This window comes from Pogoniulus pusillus, chromosome 21 (genome assembly GCF_015220805.1).
Source record: "Pogoniulus pusillus isolate bPogPus1 chromosome 21, bPogPus1.pri, whole genome shotgun sequence".
Lineage (NCBI taxonomy): Eukaryota > Metazoa > Chordata > Aves > Piciformes > Lybiidae > Pogoniulus > Pogoniulus pusillus.
In genome coordinates, this window is record NC_087284.1 from 21,865,614 (window position 1) to 21,887,210 (window position 21,597).

The window sequence follows — 21,597 nt, forward strand, 5'->3', positions numbered from 1 at the left end:
GCCAGCTGAGAACCTATTGTGGTGTATGTAGAACTAGGATTGTTTTGTCTGAGCTGCCTCACTCTGTACACGTCTCCACTGAAATTCACCTGCCATGTTCTTGCTCAGTGGTGACTGCTATGTAATTCTTCACAGCTGGGCCTCATCTTTGTCACATTAGCTCTTTTCCCAAGTTGTTTATGCATGTACTGACCACACACATCCTAGGATACCTGAGGGGTTTTGTGAGCACTTTGAGACCTTTGTGTTTAAAACTGTTTCCTGGGATAGATGCCAGACTTGCTGATACTACCCACAGTCCTTGAGAGGGATGCCAGGAGAGATTGGCATTGCATCACATTCCTTGCTTGGGACATTGGAACACTTATGGGTGGAGGTTATGTGGTACTAGTTTTCTATCTCCTTTCTTTCAGTCCCCATCTCAAGTAATTTCACACAGTATCACACAGTATCATCAGGGTTAGAAGAGACCTCACAGATCATCAAGTCCAACCCTTTACCACAGAGCTCAAGGCCAGACCATGGCACCAAGTGCCACGTCCAGTCCTGCCTTGAACGGCTCCAGGGACGGCGACTCCACCACCTCCCCGGGCAGCCCATTCCAGTGTCCAATGACTCTCTCAGTGAAGAACTTTCTCCTCACCTCCAGCCTAAATTTCCCCTGGCACAGCCTGAGGCTGTGTGCTCTTGTTCTGGTGCTGGCCACCTGAGAGAAGAGAGCAACCTCCTCCTGGCCACAACCACCCCTCAGGTAGTTGTAGACAGCAGTGAGGTCACCCCTGAGCCTCCTCTCCTCCAGGCTAACCAATCCCAGCTCCCTCAGCCTCTCCTCGTAGGGCTTGTTGGGTGACCACTTGTCTAGGTCATGTATTTAGGTAAGCCTTTACTGTCCAGTCTAGTTTTTTGGTTCAGAGGGACTTTGTACTGTTTGATGATATTCTTAATAGCTAATACAAGCCCTTTTTTTCAATCCCTGCTCACGTGTAAAGTTTTCAGCCCTCTCTGCCTTTTCAGTATTCTGCTGATGGCTTTTTCCCTCCAAATTTTCAGTAAGAGTATTGTGTAAATGTTTTTTGACAACAGGCATGGTAGCCTTTATATAGGCTCAAGCTGTGCCAGGGGAGGTCCAGGCTGGATGTTAGGAGGAAGTTGTTGTCAGAGAGAGTGATTGGCATTGGAATGGGCTGCCCAGGGAGGTGGTGGAGTCACCATCCCTGGAGGTGTTGAAGAAAAGCCTGGCTGAGGCACTTAGTGCCATGGTCCAGTTGACTGGCTAGGGCTGGGTGCTAGGCTGGCCTGGATGTCTTGAGATCTCTTCCAACCTGGTTGATTCTATGAGTCTATGACTCTGTGTGCTAGCAGTGAGTGTAGGCTACATGTCAGACTCATTACCAGAGAGAACTGAATTTCTCAAGGCAGTGGACATTATGAGAGAACTGGATTTGAGCCTGATGCAGTTACCATTGATCTACCAGGCTTAACAATGCTGAATCAGAAGGAAAAAATCTGAGGCATGCAGTTATATAGGGCCCTAGTGAAAATCAGAAGCTTTGTTGATACAAACTTCAGGACAGTTTGATTAGAAGGTGCAGTTCAATTAATTTTCTGCAGGTTGTTGTTGCCATACACTTGTAGGGGAGGCTGCAAAGAAAAGGACAAAGTCTGGAGAGAGACCCTTCCAGCTAATGTCCCTAGGGCTTACTAGAGCCAAAAGAAAACAACAGGAGTCACAGAACCACAGGATCAGGCAGGGTTGGAAGGGACCACAAGGATCAGCCAGTTCCAACCCCCCTGCCATGGGCAGGGACACCCTAGCCTGGATCAGCCTGGCCAGAGCCCCTTCCAGCCTGGCCTTTAGAAAGAAATGCTGACAGCATTGTCAAGTGTTTGCACCTTTGTCATCTTGTTCTGACTGTGGCAAGTCTGATACACATGAGGAGTGTGGAAATCACAACAATGAGGAGAGGCTGAGGGAGCTGGGATTGGTTAGCCTGGAGAAGAGGAGGCTCAGGGGTGACCTCACTGCTGTCTACAACTACCTGAGGGGAGGTTGTGGCCAGGAGGAGGTTGCTCTCTTCTCTCAGGTGGCCAGCACCAGAACAAGAGGACACAGCCTCAAGCTACACCAGGGGAAATTTAGGCTGGAGGTGAGGAGAAAGTTCTTCCCTGAGAGAGTCATTGGACACTGGAATGGGCTGCCCGGGGAGGTGGTGGAGTCGCCGTCCCTGGAGCTGTTCAAGGCAGGACTGGACGTGGCACTTGGTGCCATGGTCTGGCCTTGAGCTCTGTGCTAAAGGGTTGGACCTGATGATCTGTGAGGTCTCTTCCAACCCTGGTGATACTGTGAGACTGTGATACTGTGAGACTGTGATTAAAGTATTTAAGTCGAAACCCAATCAATAGACAGGATTTATCAGGACACTGAGAGTGTAACTACAAAACCAGGGGGAAGAAATGTTATTTCTCTGTGTTTAGATGTCTTAGAAATCATTGTGTGGGTACTTCGTACCCTTCCCCAGATCTCACCAGCATGGAAAATGAGTGTGAGGCATTTCTCTGTGAGATGTGTGGTTTGTGGAGGGTTTTGTGTTCCAACAGTGGCGTTTGGAGGCCTGGTGCTGCAGTGCTAGTTGCAACAAATGAGGCTGTTAGAATTCAGAGCAGCTGGGGGAGTGAGTAAAGATCCTGTGACCAGACTTTGATGGAGTGCTGCTGTACTTCAACCAGAGATACATACAGGAATACAAAATAAAATAAATGTATATATATATCTATTAATGCATCCATCTCAAGGTGATTTAATATTAGCATTGTGACATCTACATAGGCTCTGTAGATAAATGTAAATACTACTTACACTGAATCTCATTTCCAGCTGTCTTCTAGCCCTTGCTCCCAGCATTGTTTCATGTTTTGAAGTAAGCAGTTGCTAGGAGAAAATGTATATATGTAATCTAGATCATATAGAATCATAGAATCAGGCAGTTTGGAAGAGACCTCCAAGCTCCTCCAGCCCAACCTAGCACCCAGCCCTGGCCAGTCAAGCAGACCATGGCACTAAGTGCCCCAGCCAGGCTTAGCTCCAACACCTCCAGCCACAGTCACTCCACCACCTCCCTGGGCAGCCCATTCCAATGCCAATCACTCTCTCTGCCAGGATCTTCCTCCTGACATCCAGCCTAGACCTCCCCTGCCACAGCTTGAGGCTGTGTCCCCTTGTTCTATTGCTGGCTGCCTGGCAGCAGAGCCCAACCCCACCTGGCTACAGCCTCCCTGCAGGCAGCTGCAGGCAGCAATGAGCTCTGCCCTGAGCCTCCTCTGCTGCAGGCTGCACACCCCCAGCTCCCTCAGCCTCTCCTCACAGGGCTCTGCTCCAGGCCCCTCCCCAGCTTTGTTGCCCTTCTCTGGACACCTTCCAGCACCTCAACATCTCTCTTGAATGGAGGAGCCCAGAACTGGACACAGCACTCAAGGTGTGGCCTGAGCAGTGCTGAGCACAGGGGCAGAATAACCTCCTCCCTTTTCCTCCTGAGTACCAGAAACAAAATGTGTTGCACCTCGCAAATGTCACTGTGGAAAAGGCTTTTATTCTTGGACACACAGCTGATCTGGGAGGCTTTGTGACAGCTGCAGCCTTCAGTAGGGATGCTTTTCTCTCACCTGCAAAGCACACTGATCATGGAAAGCTTTTGAGCTCTGGAGCAGGAAGGCTGTTCTGCTTCTGCACACTGGGGCTGCCTTTTGGTTTGCTCGGCCCTGTGAGCCTGCTGCATTGCTGCAGTGTGATTTATACTCTTCTCAAGCTGCTCCAACTAAGACATTTCTCAATTTAGTAAGAGAAATGCCACGCAGTAGTGTGGCTGGGAGTGGTGGGTGACGTTAATGCTCCACATCACAGGGAAAGAAATCCTGGTTTGATTCAGCTTAACTTTTGGTATTCAGACATGTTGTGCTGGTTTGAGCCTAGCTAGGAGGTTTTGGTGAGAGGAATTAGATTGCAGGCTGTGAACAGGAAACAGTGGTGATGTCTGCTGCACTCATAGGCTTGCTGAGAGGTGTAAGAACAAGAATATAAATATAGATAGCAGTTGCTGCCTGGGCTCTGGGCTGAACTCTCTCTCTAACCTAACCTACCAGCTGTGTGACTAATCCACCTGCTTCCTAGTCCTCCTGGCTGACCCTCCAAACTACCTTAAACATAAGACAAGGTTTAGGGTAAGGTAGAGGGAGGTGGGGGGAAGATGGAAGGTGGTTGAGAGCCCCTCCTGGCGACTGGTTTCTGGGAGGGCTGCTGTGTTTCTGTATTACCTTGTGTATTTCTTGTATATATCTATCTATTGTAACTATCTGCTTGTGTCTTGTGCTAAGCTATAAATACAAAGCTTCAGTCAATTTCCAGAGCCCCTGAGTGCAGTCTGGGTGATTTCCAAAGGTAGCACCCAAACCATCACACATGCCTTTCTGGGATCTCCCTGTGCAGTTGGCTTACAGTCTGTTATTGCTGACTGACCTTTAAGTACACTGATTTTTAACTTCCTTTTCATTTCCCTCTGTTTCCAGGAAATTGAAGACCATGTGGCATTTTTAATAACTGTCCCCACAGCCCTAGCCATCTTTTTTGCTATCTTTATCCTGGTCTGCGTGGAACCTGTGTTTAAGAAGCTGCTTCGTATATTTTCTCTGGTGGTCTGGGTGTGCCTCGTTGCCATGGGATATCTCTTTATGTGTTTTGGAGGAATCATCTGCCCCTGGGACCAGGTAAGACTCTCACCATTGTTAATTTTACTTCCACTGGGTACACTAAGAAGAACCACTCTGTGCAAAAGCACTCACATTCGTTCTTAGAATCATAGAATCATAGAATCAACCAGGTTGGAAGAGACCTCCAAGATCATCCAGTCCAACCTAGCACCCAGCCCTTGCCAGTCAACCAGACCATGGCACCAATTGCCTCATCCAGGCCTTTCTTGAAGACCCCCAGGGACGGTGCCTCCACCACCTCCCTGGGCAGCCCATTCCAATGCCAATCACTCTCTCTGTGAAGAAATTCTTCCTAATATCCAGCCTATACCTCCCCTGGCACAACTTGAGACTGTGTCCCCTTGTTCTATTGCTGGTTGCCTGGGAGAAGAGACCAACCCCCTTAACGTGTTTTTGTGACTGTCTGCATGCTGAAGCTTTCCACATGTACCTCATGAAGGCTGAACTGATGAGCATACCTAGCATATGGAAATGTTTGAAGTGTTTATGCTTTTCCATTTTTAAACTCCTTTGTATAATCATAGAGTCATAGAATGATAGAACAGCCAGGTTGGAAGAGACCTGCAAGATCATCCAGCCCAACCTAGCACCCAGCCCTGGCCAATCAACCAGACCATGGCACTAAGTGCCTCATTCTGGCTTTGCCTCAACACCTCCAGGGACAGTGACTCCACCACCTCCCTGGGCAGCCCATTCCAATGCCAATCACTCTCTCTGCCAGCAACTTCCTCCTAACATCCAGCCTAGACCTCCCTTGGCTGAGGGGGCGTGAGCCTCTGTCCCCTTCTGTTGCTGGTTGCCTGGCAGCAGAGCCCAACCCCACCTGGCTACAGCCTCCCTGCAGGCAGCTGCAGGCAGCAATGAGCTCTGCCCTGAGCCTCCTCTGCTGCAGGCTGCACACCCCCAGCTCCCTCAGCCTCTCCTCACAGGGCTGTGCTCCAGGCCTTTCACCAGCTTTGTCACCCTTCTCTGGACACCTTCCAGCACCTCAACATCTCTCTTGAATTGAGGAGCCCAGACCTGGACACAGCACTCAAGATGTGGCCTGACCAGTGCTGAATACAGGGGCAGAATAACCTCTCTTAGAATCATAGAATCAACCAGGTTGAAAGAGACCTACAAGACCACCCAGTCCAACCTAACACCCAGCCCTGGCCAATCACCTAGACCTTGCCCTACTGGCCACAGTAGGACACTTCATTCCAGTCACAACTTCTTTGTGCAGTGAATATTTGATTCTAGCAACTAATTAACATAGCAGAAATGCTATTTGTTTCTTCAGTAGCATTAATGCTGTCTTCCAGTGCTTGGTATGTTTGAGTGCTCAGTGCAGGCTTTCTGTGTCCTCAGGACACCTGAGATTGGAGGTTTCCTTACATTTCCAGGGAAATGAATGAATAAAGAACCAAATTAAAAACTATGATGAAGACAAAACAAAAACATAACAGCACCTTAGCAGCAGCATATTTGAAGTAGCAATAAATCATAGAATCATAGAATCAAGCATGTTGGAAGAGACCTCCAAGATCATCCAGTCCAACCTAGCACCCAGCCCTTGCCAGTCATCTACACCATGGCACTAAATGCCTCATCCAGCATTGCACCTGAATGAATCTTCTTCTGTTGTGCCATATCCTTTTCTTTCTCCTAAGCCTCTCAGCACTGAAATACTCCTGATATAATTGTCAAACTTAGCAAAGGATGGGGAAAGAAAAAAGCTTTAAAATAGATCAGTGTGTCTTCTTCAAATTTCCTGCTGAGTGCCTGAGTTTGCTGTAACCTTTAAACGGTCGTGCTGCAGCTGGGGTGTCTTTTAGGTCCTTAAGATAAACTTGAAAGAAATGTTCTGACTTGGTATTCAGAGCTTGCAAAGGCTTATGCAAATACTGAACTTTAGGTATGCAAATAATTCCTTTAAAATCTTTAATTCAAATTATTTAACTTACTCACATATGTTGGTAGTACCAGTTATGGAGCCCTTACCTCTGTGAGTATCTTTTCTTACCTTTTTGGATGGTTCAGGGATTAATTAGCTATGAAACTGCTTTTCTGCTTTTTTTATTGTTGTTTTGTCATTGGTTTCTTTCAGTTAGAAGCACAGAATCAACCAGGTTGGAAGAGATCTCCAAGATCACCCAGTCCAACCTAGCACCCAGCCCTGACCAATCAACCAGACCATGGCACTAAGTGCCTCATCCAGGCTTTTCTTGAACACCTGCAGGGATGGTGACTCCACCACCTCCCTGGGCAGCCCATTCCAATGCCAATCACTCTTTCTGGCAAGAACTTCCTCCTGACATCCAGCTTATACTTCCCAGAACTGGACACAGTACTCAAGGTGTGGCCTGAGCAGTGCTGAGCACAGAGGCAGAATAACCTCCCTTGTCCTGCTGGCCACACTGTTGCTGATCCAGGCCAGGATGTCATTGACTCTCTTGGTCACCTGGGCACACTGCTGGCTCATCTTCAGCCTACTATCTACCAGCACCCCCAGGTCCCTTTCCTCCTGGCTGCTCTCCAGCCACTCTGTCCCCAGCCTGTGTGCCCTTGTTCTGTTGCTGCTTGCCTGGGAGATGAGACCAACCCCTGCCTGGCTACAACCTCCCTGCAGCTGTATTTTTTCTCTGTTGTCTGAAGGATCCTTAGGTGTGAACTTTTTCAGCTACTGTTTACAGTAAACAAATAACACTGGAGAGAGCCTGGTTTGGTTATGAAGTCAATATGTATTTAATACAGAGCAGTTCCTGAGCCTGCAGGCACATAGCTCAAATAACTTTCAGATACAGGAGAGGGCTGGAAATGAAGTGGCTGGTCTGGACCCTTGTTTTTTGTTTGTTTGGGTTTTATTTTGTTAGAAAACCGTGGGCTGATGTGAAATGAGTGCAAATCATAACTGGTGTCAGCTATTGATTTCTTTTTGCTGTTACCTGCACACTGCTTTGGTCTATCTGCATTTCCTTGTCTCTTGTTGGGCTGCATCTACAGTTTTGGAGAGAAGGCTATTACCAGGTAGGTGCCTGGCTTCTCTTTTGAAGGGGGAAGGCAGTGTGGCTGTATAAAGTTACTCCATCCTTAAGGACAGCCTTCGTGCCCCATGCTGGCTCTGTAATTGAGTGCTGAGTCTAATCCAAAGGCTGTAGTTGTCACTAGGTTGTGTGGGCAAATCACAAAGCCATTTTCAAGAGGAGCCAGGATGTCTGCACTATCAGGCTTACCCACTAACTTAGCTATTCAGTTAGTCCAAGCTTCCTTACTCCTTTATCTGGCATCCTGGCCTGCATCAGGAGCAGTGTGGGCAGCAGGACAAGGGAGGTTATTCTGCCCCTGTACTCAGCACTGCTCAGGCCACACCTTGAGTACTGTGTCCAGTTCTGGGCTCCTCAATTCAAAAGAGGTGTTGAGGTGCTGGAAGGTGTCGAGAGAAGGGCAGCAAGGCTGGGGAGGGGCCTGGAACACAAACCCTATGAGGAGAGGCTGAGGGAGCTGGGGGTGTGCAGCCTGCAGCAGAGGAGGCTCAGGGCAGAGCTCATTGCTGTCTGCAGCTGCCTGAAGGGAGGCTGTAGCCAGGTGGGGTTGGGCTCTTCTGCCAGGCAACCAGCAACAGAACAAGGGGACACAGTCTCAAGCTGTGCCAGGGCAGGTCTAGGCTGGATGTTGTTAGGAAGTTGTTGGCAGAGAGAGTGATTGGCATTGGAATGGGCTGCCCAGGGAGGTGGTGGAGTCACCATCCCCGGAGGTGTTGAAGCAAAGCCTGGCTGAGGCACCCAGTGCCATGGTCTGGTTGACTGGCTAGGGCTGGGTGCTAGGCTGGCCTGGATGAGCTTGGAGGTCTCTTCCAACCTGCTTGATTCTATGATTCTATGATTCTATGACATTGAATAGAAGTAGGTATTTTGAGAGAGAGGTGGAGAGCACCTCAGTGAGGCAGTGGGTGCCTTTACATGAAAAAAGTGTCTGTGGTACCTGATACACTTCTTTAAGGAGTTGTGGCAACCTTCTCTCATGGGTATCAGCCCAAGTTTGTGTCAGTGCTAAACTTGGCAAAGGAGCCCCTGGTTTCCCTGGTGGCCCAGGGAATTTGGATGCTTTGGTAGCACCAAACACTTTCACTGTGTTACAGCCCAGGAAAGAGGCAGGGTTATCAGGTGGGATTTGCAGGACACCAACCAGGCTTGAGTTAAAACAAAGGAAACAATGCAGAATCTTGGAAAAGAGCAATGGCCTGCTGTCACTTCTGTCCAAAGCTATGGTGCAAGCAGTAGTGTGTGGAGAGGGAAGGGGCTGCCCAGGGAGGTGGTGGAGTCACTGTCCCTGGAAGCCCTGAATTGAACCATTCCATACCAACACATTAGAATAGAACAAAATCAAAAGTACCTTAGACTCAGCTCACAAAGCAGCATGCAGGCTACACCAGACAAACACATATTCTAAACATGTGAGCCTGTGGATATTCCTTTCATAAACTGGAAGTGTCAAATCCTGCTTGAAGTGATTTCTGTGCTGTAACTGAGTACAGGCAAGGAGGAACACATCTGGTGCCTGCATTGTGCAAACATATTCATAATTAAGTAGAGCTGAATACCAAATTGCAGCAATGACAGAATTCATTAGGCTAGTAGAATGCTGTATAATTGCCCTCCTTTTTAATACCATCCACTGTATGCTGTAAGAGCTCTTTTTTACCCCCAGATATCAACGTCTATGACATATTTACATACACTCTGTGTATAAAAGGCTGAGGAAGCACTAGACATGTCAAGAGGATGACATGGAAAGGCAACTACTGCACAATAACTGCACTGCCAGTGAAACAAGAGAACCTCATTTAAATTCATCCCCTGACACATAATTCTACAGACAGGTACTGGATTTAGATGTGGTGAGGACAGGTGGTCTCTTCTACAGTAGGGGAAGGTCTCAACACGACAGAATCAATGTACTGCCATTTTCTACCAGTGCTGCACTTTCAGCTTGCCTGCCTTGCATTGCTGGCCCTCCAGCAAACACACCAGCTGCTGACTTCCATGCAGACCTCCTTTGGGTCTTTCATAATATCACAGAATCAACCAGGCTGGAAGAGACCTCCAAGCTCAGCCAGTCCAAGCTATCTCCCAGCCCTATCCCATCAACTAGAGCACGGTGCTAAGTCCCTCATCCAGTCTTTTGTTTGCTCCAGGGACAGCGACTGCACCACCTCCCTGGGCAGCCCATTCCAATGCCAATCACTCTCTCTGCCAACAACTTCCTAACAATATCCAGCCTGAACCTCCCCTGGCACAACTTGAGACTGTGTCCCCTTGTTCTGTTGCTGGTTGGCTGGCAGAAGAGACCAAACCCCTCCTGACTACAACCTTCTTTCAGGTAGACATCAACAAGATCTGCCCTGAGCCTCCTCTTCTGCAGGCTGCACCCCCCCCAGCTCCCTCAGCCTCTGTGTACTTTTCTGATCACCTGCAACCAAAAAAGATAAACTGAAACAGGAACAAACAGAGAGTGACAAGTTAGATCACCAGAGAAAGGATAGTTTTGAGAGAAGAGATGAGAAGTGCTTGGCTTGGGTATAGCTCAGCAGAAGACAAGAGTGGTGTGACTGCCGTCTACAGATAATCTGTGACTGCAAACATGAGATTTGAGGAGAAACTGCAGAGATAAACAGTATTAGTAACACTTAGACTGGAAATTGGAATAAATCCCTTAGCCATTAGGGCATTGGATTTGGGGAGTGATTCATATCCCAAGGGTAGTAAGGATTAAAATAATGAACTGTCTTTACAGTGGAGTGCTGTTAGTTGAGAGCATGGTAGTGTTCTTAGTTGAGTGTGTGGTAGCAGGGACATGGATTTTAGTGGTCCAGGAACATCCTTTTAGTTCTTTGTTCCTATGCACTGCTTACATCTGGGATCTACTGCACTAGTTTAAATGACAGTTTGCTTTGAACCGTGCCTGAAGTTCATCTGAAAATTGAAGAGATCAGTTTTCTAAGTTAGAAGAAATTCCTGCCTTTTTCCTATTTAAATGTCTTACACTTGCAGCATTCCTCTGGAGCAAACACTGAGACATCAGGGTTATGTAACAACTGTGATGTTAGAGTGACCGCTTCAGCCTTTCTTCACAGGGCTTATGAGGGAAGCTTAATATAATATAAAGTAGAAGAGACTGCTGCTGGAAGAGTCTGGTGTATTTATCAGGAGCCCTTATTTCCCTGCTAGTTTATTTCTCTCTACTGCAGTTTCCTGTAGTGATTTTTCCATCTGGGAGTGCACCATGAAGTTCAAAGGCTGCGGTGATCGTAGGTTGCGTCAGGACTATCGCGTAGCTTATGTGCAGTGTGATAGTTGCTGTGCAGGTCACCTGAGTCACTTTGGCTAAGAGAAGCTCAATTGCAGCACAATAAAAACGTGAGTCTCAGATAAATGTGCTAAACTGAGCATGGATTTTTCTCTGGCATGGGAAAGAACTGAGGCATAAGAACATTAATGTACCTGCGAGGACTGAAACTTAAGGGATGCTGACTTCGTGTGGCTGAAGTCAAGAGACCAGATGACAAATGGGCATTAATAACTTAAGCCATTCATAAGACTTCTCATATGCTTAAGGGTTGATTAGACATCAAGAAATAAACATTTAATGATTTCATAGTACATATTAGTTAATTACTTGTATGATGGAGCTACCAGAATCATAGAATGCCTTAGGTTTGAAGGGACCTCAGAGATCAGTTACTCCAACCTTCTTGCCACGGGCAGGGATGCCTCTCAACTAGACTTGCTTGCTCAAAGCCTCATCCAAGCTGGTCTTGAACGCTTCCAGGGAAGGGGCATCCACAACCTCCCTGGGCAATGTATTCCAAAGTCCCACCACCCTCATACCAAAGAACTTCTTCCTAGGATCCAGTCTGAACCTCCTCTCCCTGGGCATCAAACTGTTCCCCCTTGTCCTGTTCTAGACATCCTTATGAAAAGTCCTTCTCCAGTCTTCCTGTAGGTTCCCTTCAGGTCTTGGAAGGCAGCTATAAGATCCCCCTGGAATCTTTTCCTCTCCAGCCCAAACAACCCCAGTTGCCTCAGCCTAGCCCCATAGCAGAGGTGCTCCAGCCCTCGGATCATCTCTGTGGCCCTCCTCTGGACTTGCTCCAGCAGTTCTGTGTCCAGAACTGGACACAGTGTTCAACGTGGGGTCTCACAGGAACAGGGTAAAGGGGAGGAGTCACCTGTCTTGACCTGATGGCCACATTCTTCTTGCTGCAGTCCAGGTTACAGTTTACAGTTTGCCTACTAGGCTGAATGAGTGTCCTGCCAGCTCCTGTTGAGCTTCTCATCAGTCAGCACCCCCATGTGCCCTTCAGGGCTGCTTTCAGTGTACTCTGCAGCCAGGCTGAGTTTGTGCCTGCTAGACTCAGATGCAGGATACTTGCACTTTAACTTGTTGAACTTCATGTTGCCACTGGTCCCTTCTAAAGCCTGCCATAGAATCATAGAATCAACCAGGTTGGAAGGGACCTCCAAGCTCATCCAGTCCAACCTAGCACCCAGCCCTGTCCAGTCAACCAGACCATGGCACTAAGTGCCTCAGCCAGGCTTTGCCTCAACACCTCCGGGGACAGCAACTCCACCATCTCCCTGGGCAGCCCATTCCAATGCCAATCACTCTCTCTGCCAACAACTTCCTCCTAACATCCAGCCTAGACCTGCCCTGGCACAACTTGAGACTGTGTCCCGTTCTTCTGTTGCTGCAACAAACCAACCCCATCTGGCTACAGCCTCCCTTCAGGTATCTGCAGACAGCAATGAGCTCTGCCCTGAGCCCCCTCTTGTCCATGTTAAACACCCCCAGCTCCCTCAGCCTCTCCTCACAGGGCTGTGCTCCAGGCCCCTCCCCAGCTTCGTTGCCCTTCTCTGGACACCTTCCAACACCTCAACATCTCTCTTGAATGGAGGAGCCCAGAACTGGACACAGCACTCAAGGTGTGGCCTGAGCAGTGCTGAGTACAGGGGAAGAAGAATCTCCCTTGTCCTGCTGCCCACACTGCTCCTGAGCCAGGCCAGGATGCCACCTGGGCATATTGCTGCCTCATCTTTAGCTCAAGTGAGTCCATCACACCACACTATCCAGAATTTCTTGTTAGCAAGTATAAATTAGAGACATAGAATGATAGAATCATAGAATCAAGCAGGTTGGAGGAGACCTCCAAGATCATCCAGTCCAACCCAGCACCCAGCCCTATCCAATCAACAATCAGGGTAGCCATGGAAGCTTTTTCTTTTCATTGGAGTTGTTATCCACTCAGAAATGTGCCATTTTGCCAGACTCCTGGGATGGACATCTTTGGCATGACACTGCACGATTCTCTTGGTTTCATCTCGTTGACTTTTCTTGCCTGCCTGCCTTGGAAAAGCTTGTAACCTCCCATTGTGATTGAGGCTGTTTCTGGTTTTGTGAATTGGGTAATGAAGGGGTGTAGCATCATAGATCCCGACCTTTGCTCACCATCTGTCTCAAATCTGTTCCTGTTTGCAGCTTTCTAGTGCTGTAATGGTTCAGCTAGTGAGCTGGTACACAAAAATACAATGGATGGGATGGGTAAGAAGGCCATAATCTACCAGTTTGATGCTGATCCCAGGGTCTGTAGCTTTTATTCAGTTTTATACACAACTGGTGCTTAATAAATGAACCTTGCTATCTGGACTGTCACAGGATCATGTCTCTTACTCTGAGAGGCAGGTAGCAGAATTGCTCTCTATGTGCTTGCACTTTGTAATAGGTGTCTGTGAACTCCCTTTCAGTTTCACTTGCTGCTACATCAGTCTGCAGTGCTATGCAGGTGTTAAGGAAAATGTTGTTCACCTGTTTAACATCTTTGTCAGTGACATGGACAGAGCAATCAGTGCACCCTCAGCACGTTTGCAGATGGCACCAAGCTGCCTGGCACAGTCATCTTGCTAGAGGGCAGGGATCCATCTAGAGGGACTTGGACAGGCTGCAGAGCTGTGCCCAGGCCAACCTCATGACATTCAACAAGGCCAAGTGTAAGGTCCTGCACCTGGGTGGGTGCAATCCCAAGCACAGCTCCAGGCTGGGTGGGGAATGGCTGAGAGCAGCCCTGAGGAACAGGCCCTGGGGGTCTGGGCTGATGCAAAGCTCCACAGGAGCCTGCAGTGTGAGTGCAGCCCAGACACAACCCTGTGCTGGGTGCAGCAAGAGCAGTGTGGGCACAGGGCAAGGGAGGGGATTCTGCCCTTGGCTCTGCTCTCCTCAGCCCCCACCTGCAGCCCTGGGTTGCAGTTCTGGAGCCCCCAGCACAAGGACATGGAAGTGTTGGAGCCAGGGCAGAGGAGGCCACCAAGATGCTGAGAGGGCTGCAGCAGCTCTGCTGTGAGGACAGGCTGAGAGAGTTGGGGCTGTGCAGGCTGGAGAAGAGAAGATTTTAAGGAGACCTTATAATGACCTTCCAGTGTCTGAAGGGAGCCTACAGGACAGCTGGTGAGAGACTATTGACAAGGTCTTGTAATGACAGGACAAGGAGTAATGGGTACAAACCAGCAGAGGGGAGATTGAAACTGGATGTTAGGGGAGGGTTCTTTGCAGTGAGGGTGGTGAGACACTGGCACAGGCTGCCCAGGGAGGCTGTGGCTGCTTCCTCCCTGGAGGTGTTCAAGGATGAGGCTTTGAGTGACCTGTTCTGGAGGGAGGTGTCCTCATCAATGTCTATAAAGATGTGCAGGTGAGTGCCAGAAGGCTGGAGCCAGGCTCTGCTGGGTGATGCCCAATGCCAGGCCAAGGGGCAATGGGTGAAAGTCGAGGCACAGGAAGGTCCATGCAAACATGAGGAGGATTTTTTTCCCTGTGAGAATGACAGAACCCTGGAACAAACTGTCCAGGGGGGTTGTGGGGTCTCCCTCTCTGGAGACATTCAAAACGCACCTGGACGCATTGCTGTGTGATCTGCTCTGGGTGATGCTGCTCTAACAGGGGGGCTGGACTGGATGAGCTTTCAAGGTCCCTTCCAGCCCCTGGCATTCAGTGATTCTGTGATTCAGTGTTGTGGGAAAGCTGAGTGTCCTGAGTCACAGAGGACCTTAGCTAGCAATTAAGACTGTGTTTCTCTTCTAAAAGCATCGTTTCTCTTGCAAAACTGCAAAGTGCTTGAGAGCTTAGGAGAAGCATTGATTAGACTGACCACAGTAGCTGTTGCTGCTCATCCTCACACAAGGGAGAGACACTTAGCCTCGTTCCTCTGAACCTGCAGGGGGAGAACAGCAGATGTTAAACAGTGTGAGGAGAAAGCCAAGGTTAGGTTTCACTGGTTTGGAGGATGTGGGCAGGGAGAACATTAAACAAACCCAACAACACAACCAAAACCCCCTCCCACACCACCAAACTGCAGTAGCAGAGGGGATATTCAGAGCAACCAACCAACCAAGAGAACTGCATGCAGCAGCAACAAAAACTCTGCATGGGTTTAAACTGGCAGAGGGGAGAATCAAACTAGATGTTAGGAAAGGGTTCTTTATAGTGAAGGTAGTGGTTTAGGTTGGAAGGGAGCTCAAAGCTTATCCAGTTCCCCCCCCCCACCATAGGCAGGGACACCTCCCACTGGAACAGGTCACTCAAGGCCTCGTCCAACCTGGCCTTGAACATCCCCAGGGAGGGAGCAGCCACAACCTCCCTGGGCAACCTGTGCCAGTGTCTCACCACTCTCACTGCAAAGAACTTCTTCCTAACATCAAGTTTAAATTTCCCCTCTGCCAGTTTAAACCCATTCCTTCTTGTCCTGCCATTACAAGACCTTGTCAGTAGTCTCTCCCTGGCCATCCTGTAGGTTCCCTTTAGGTACTGTAAGGCCAGTACAAGGTCTCCTGGAAGCCTTCTCTCCAAGAAGAGCCTCCACTCTTGTAGCCTGTCCTCACTGCAGAGCTGTTGCAGCCCTCTGATCATCTTCATGGCCTCCTCTGGACTTGTTCCAACAGTTCCATGTCCTTCTTGTGTTGGGGGCTCCAGAACTGCACACAGTACTCCAGGTGGGGTCTGAGGAAAGCAGAATAAAGGTGATCATCACAGTAAATCATAAACAGAGAGGTCCCTGAAAGCTTCTTCTTGCTTTCTCCACGAGCTCTTAAGGAAAAAAACCCTCTTATCAGAATTAAACAAGGCAGAGATTTGAGTAAGCCTTTTATTCTGGTGCCATGCCCTGATTGCCCATTATGGCTGCGTGTGTTATCTAATGGCAGCTTCTGTCAATGTGTACATACTACTTACACAGATACACAGACAGCCACAATACAGAGCTCTAAGTGGCTTCCACATCGATGGGGTCACAGTCTCACTTAGAGACACGTTAGGATCTTTCTCAAGCCAGAAGTAGATAAACTGCCAGGCCTACTGGATGACACAAGGTCAAGGGACAAGTCAACAAGGGATGGAAAGTCTACTGTCTTCATGACAGGAGTTCATTTATTCAGTTCCTTTACTAAGCTGTGCTGGTGCACAAGAAAAAATGAGAAAGATCAGGTTCCTTGGCCAGATGAAGACTGGAATGCTAAATCCTGATGGATAACAAAGCCCTGAATGCAGAAAGGTGCAGTAAATGCCAGGTGCCTATGGCTTCTGTAGCAAATGGCTTTTCTGCTGCTGATGTGTTTGCTGTCTTTCTGGGAGCTGGGCAATTTGATCATGCAGTCCTGGGCAACAGGTGTTCTGGGCAGCAGCATCAAGTGAGGATGGTTGGAGGGAAAGGTGGAGAAGAGCTGAGTGTCCAGAGAAGGGTGATGAAGCTGGTGAGGGGCCTGGAGCATAGCCCTGTGAGGAGAGGCTGAGGGAGCTGGGGGTGTGCAGCCTGCAGAAGAGGAGGCTCAGGGGGGACCTCATTGCTGTCTACAGCTACCTGAAGGGAGGCTGTAGCCAGCTGGGGTTGGGCTCTTTGCCAGGCAGCCAGCAACAGAACAAGGGGACACAGTCTCAAGTTGTGCCAGAGGAGGTCTAGGCTGGATGTTAGGAGGAATTTGTTGGCAGAGAGAGTGATTGGCATTGGAATGGGCTGCCCAGGGAGGTGGTGGAGTGGCTGTGCCTGGAGGTGTTGCAGCCAAGCCTGGATGAGGCACTTAGTGGCATGGTCTGGTTGATTGGCCAGGGCTGGGTGCTAGGCTGGCCTGCATGATCTTGGAGGTCTCTTCCAACCTGGTTGACTCTATGATTCTAAAACAGGAATGCTGAAAAGCTGTATTGCTGCTCCTGGGCAATATTAGCTGCCTTTCCAGCTTTACTGCCTTACATTAACCCTTCAGAGATGAGAGCAACATTTTCTTTGGGATTTCAACTGCTGGAGAGTAAAATGAAAATTCTCTGATAAAAGTGCAAATCTTATGTGATGTAAAAGTGCCTGTGAAAAGGTTAGACCTCACAGAGGACAACTCAAAGAAGAATCTTTTTAATGAAAGCAGAATATACACTTGTCATACAGACTGGGGTTTAAAGAGAATATTACTTCTGAGCAGAGCTGTAGCTCTAGATGTAAACTCGACAGTTTAAATCAAAAAGCTCTTTGCTATCTCCATTTCAAAATGGCAAGCATTGATTTTACACACTTATTAAAAGGGGAAATAACAAACATGTCAATTGTAGCTAAGGAAATGGCCTCAAAGCTGAGCTCCCATTTTCTGGGAGCACATTATTATTTTTCCATAGCGTCACTGGGGAATGGAATTAATGACACATCAGGAGGTGTGAACTGGTTTATGTGGAAGGTCAGAGGACTGAATTGTCTTAGAAAAGAAGTGATCAAAGAAGGCTCTAAAAATCCTTTTTTAGAATACTGAGTAAATTTGGATCATTTCAGTGCCAGTCTAAAGGGAGGAACATCATTCATGAGGGGCACATTTAACAAGCCAACTGTCCACTTTCAATAGCCTGCAATTCATAGAATCATAGAATCATAGAATCAACCAGGTTGGAAGAGACCTCCAAGATCATTGAGTCCAACCTATCACCCAGCCCTAGCCAGTCAACTAGACCATGGCACTAAGTGCCTCATCCAGTCTTTTCTTGAAGACCCCCTTCAGTGCTTGAAGCAGTAGATGTTGGTGTTTCAAAAAGGAAAGCTTTAAAGAAGCAATGCCATCAAAGAAGAACCTTGAAACTGTTTTCTGATTTGGTTCACCTGTAATCAAACAGACTCCACAGGATCCTAGGGGTTGGAAGGCACCCAAAGAGATCATCCAGTCCAACCCCCCTGCCAGAGCAGGACCACACAACCTAGCACAGATCACAGAGGAACACATCCAGACAGGCCTGGAAAGGCTCCAGAGAAGGAGACTCCACAGCCTCTCTGGGCAGCCTGTGCCAGGGCTCTGGGACCCTTCCAGGAAAGAAGTTCCCTCTTGTGTTGAGCTGGAACCTCCTGTGCTGCAGCTTACACCCATTGCTCCTTGTCCTATCCAGTCCTAACTCCAGACTTAGTTCTGTAAGCAGTGTGATTTTTATTTGGAACATAATTTCCTTGTTTACTAAGATCAAAAGAAGATGTGGAAGTCAGTTTGGCTTTTGCTTGGTTTCCTGGCCCACATGAGAGTTTCTGAACAAACAGGGTCAGATTGACAGAGTATTTCACCTGGAAAAATCAAGCACATTTCTTCTAAAGTTATTTCTACAGCAGTGGTGGACTCTTGTCATAGTTATTGAGCCACCTTGAATGAGACCTGTGCCTTTGCTGTATGGGAATATATGTTCAACTACAATGTGCTTGCCTTGGCAAAGCTCAGCTGAGCTTCATTTAGTCTTTTCTTAACGCTGTTGTGCTAGCTGTGTGGACTTCTGCTCTGTAAAACCTGTAGTATGGGGCTTCCAGTATGAAATGGCTTATCTGGGAGCTAGACTAGCTCAGAGTGGCTGAGAGCAGCCAGGAAGAAAGGGAGGAAGTTCTTCACAGAGAGAGTGATTTCCCATTGGAATGAGCTGCCCAGGGAGGTGGTGAAGGCACTGTCCCTGGAGGTCTTCTAGAAAAGCCTGGCTGAGGCACATAGTGCCATGGTCTGGTTGACTGGACAGGGCTGGGTGCTAGGTTGGACTGGATGAGCTTGGAGGTCTCTTCCAACCTGCTTGATTCTGTGATTCTATGATTCTATGACCTGGGAGTACTGGTAGATAGTAGCTGAAGATGAGGCAGCAGTGCCCAGGTGGGCAGCAGAGCCAATGGCATCCTGGGCTGGCTCAGGAGCAGTGTGGGCAGCAAGACAAGGGAGGTTCTTCTGCCCCTGTACTCAACACTGCTTAGGCCACCCCTGGAGTGCTGTATCCAGCTGTTGGCTCCTCAATTATAGAATCATAGAATCAAGCAGGTTGGAAGAGACCTCCAAGCTCATCCAGTCCAACCTATCCCCCAGCCCCATCCAGTCAACCAGACCATGGCACTAAGTGCCTCAGCCAGGCTTTCAAGAGAGATGTTTTTTTTTTCCAGTTCAAGAGAGATGTTGAGATTCTGGAAGGTGCCCAAGAAGGGAGACAAAGCTGCTGAGGGACCTGGAGCACAGCTGTGTTCCAGGCATATTTGGTTCTGAAAATGTTCCTGAACTGAAATGGAAAAAGTCAGAAGAGAGCAAATAGAAAATAAAACAAAATGAAAATGCTTGGTTCTGCTGAAGCCAATGTGCTGTTTCATTGATTCCAGTGCCTAATCCTAGGTCTGTGAGTGAGTCTGTGCCTAAGGCAAAATCGTGAGAGAAAGATAAGTGGATTTAAGAGAAAGAGGCTGCACTCTGTTGCAAAAGAAAAGCCTTGTTGCTAAAAATAAACCCCAGCTGAGGCCTGCTGGATTTCCCAATGATTTTAGACACATCAAAGTGTTTTCTCCCATCTGATAATTTGCATCTTTCTACATTCTAAACTTTTGAGGTGCTGTGCCTCTCTTAGTTCCAATTTCATTTTATTGTGATTTCTCCAAGAGGTTCTCTAGCTCTTGGCCAGCTCCTGCAATGAGTTAAATGAGCATACTGAAGTATGCAGAAATCAATGAAATACAAAGATTCACAAGTTTACAAAGTTTAGTTTGAGTGCCTGGATCCAGAGCTGTTCCTAACTTATCCAACTTGATTCTGGTCTCATACTAAGTATTTTATCAAAAGTCACTCCTCTGCTACCATCTTGGTTTAATTAGGTAGGTGTGGGCAGAACTGAGCTTCTGTTTTTTCCCTTATAAAGATGATTTGCTGTTCTGCTGTATGTGTAAAGGTAAGCAATGAAATAAGCACTGATCCTTGTCCCTCAGGGATCAGTGCTGGGCCCCATCCTCTTTAACATCTTCATAAATGATCTGGATGAGGGCATGGAGTCAGTCATCAGCAAGTGTGCAGATGACACCAAGCTGGGGGCAGATGTGACTGAGTTGGAAGGCAGAAGGGCTCTGCAGCAGGACCTTGACTGCCTGCACAGATGGGCAGAGTCCAAGGGGATGGGGTTCAATAGCTCCAAGTGCTGGTGCTGCACTTTGGCCACAACAACCCCATGCAGAGATACAGGCTGGGGTTGGAGTGGCTGAGAGCAGCCAGACAGAGAGGGATCTGGGGGTGCTGATTGATACCCACCTGAACATGAGCCAGCAGTGTGCCCAGGTGGCCAAGAGAGCCAGTGGCATCCTGGCCTGCATCAGGAATGGTGTGGCCAGCAGGAGCAGGGAGGTCATTCTGCCCCTGTACTCTGCACTGGTTAGACCTCACCTTGAGTGCTGTGTTCAGTTCTGGGCCCCCCAGTTTAGGAGGGACATTGAGATGCTTGAGCGTGTCCAGAGCAGGGCTATGAGGCTGGGGAGAGGCCTTGAGCACAGCCCTACGAGGAGAGGCTGAGGGAGCTGGGATTGGTTAGCCTGGAAAAGAGGAGGCTCAGGGGAGACCTCATTGCTGTCTACAACTACCTGAGGGGAGGTTGTGGCCAGGAGGAGGTTGCTCTCTTCTCTCAGGTGGCCAGCACCAGAACAAGAGGACACAGCCTCAGGCTGTGCCAGGGGAGATTTAGGCTGGAGGTGAGGAGAAAGTTCTTCCCTGAGAGAGTCATTGGACACTGGAATGGGCTGCCCGGGGAGGTGGTGGAGTCGCCGTCCCTGGGGCTGTTCAAGGCAAGGTTGGACGTGGTCTGGCCTTGAGCTCTGTGGTAAAGGGTTGGACTTTATGATCTGTGAGGTCTCTTCCAACCTTGCTGATGCTGTGACACTGTGATACTGTGATGCTGTGACACTGTGGTACTGTGATGCGGCAGACTGAAAGGACTGAGCAGTATGACTCCACTGACAGAAGCATGATGACAGGAATGGATGGGGGTCCTTGCAAGGTCTACACTTTCCTAAGTGTAGACTTTAGAGCAAACCAGGAGAAGAAACACAAGAAGTTGCCAAGGAAAGGAGTCTCTTACCAACTATCAAACACTCTGATTGTGCACAAAGTGGTAACAGCATCACAGAAAGGAAGGAAACAGATTTATTCTTTACTGGAGCTGCTGCAATAGGATGTAGTGCCTCCTTGGAAAATGTTATCCATCACAGAAACAACATGCCAAGAAGTGTATGACGTCAGAACTGTGGACAAAGCCCTCTTAGGGTACTCTAAACTCTGAAGGGAAAATAGCAAAGACAATTCCACAGTCTTTAACTGTCACGAGGCTAAGCTATGGTTTTTTAGCACGTATAAAGAGTTGTTCTCTTCCCACAAGACCTGCTTTTCCCAAACATTTACAAATCATCTGCTAATGCATTCCTAACACTTGGTTAGGCTACCACTTTGGTTGCTGCACAGCACATTTGGAACCTCAGCCTTCATATTGCTCTCTGTGAAACCCCAGAGCTTATGCCCACGGGGC

The 21,597-nt window shown here is 48.4% G+C and overlaps 1 protein-coding gene across 1 annotated transcript in view; it reads left to right on the forward strand.

The window, feature by feature from the left end:
- ADCY2 (adenylate cyclase 2) overlaps positions 1–21,597 on the forward strand; it is a 126,701-nt gene that overhangs the window by 13,718 nt on the left and 91,386 nt on the right. Inside the window, exon 2 of the mRNA XM_064161222.1 lies at positions 4,561–4,758. Coding sequence (XP_064017292.1) covers positions 4,561–4,758 — 198 coding nt within the window. The remainder of the gene's footprint in view (positions 1–4,560; positions 4,759–21,597) is intronic.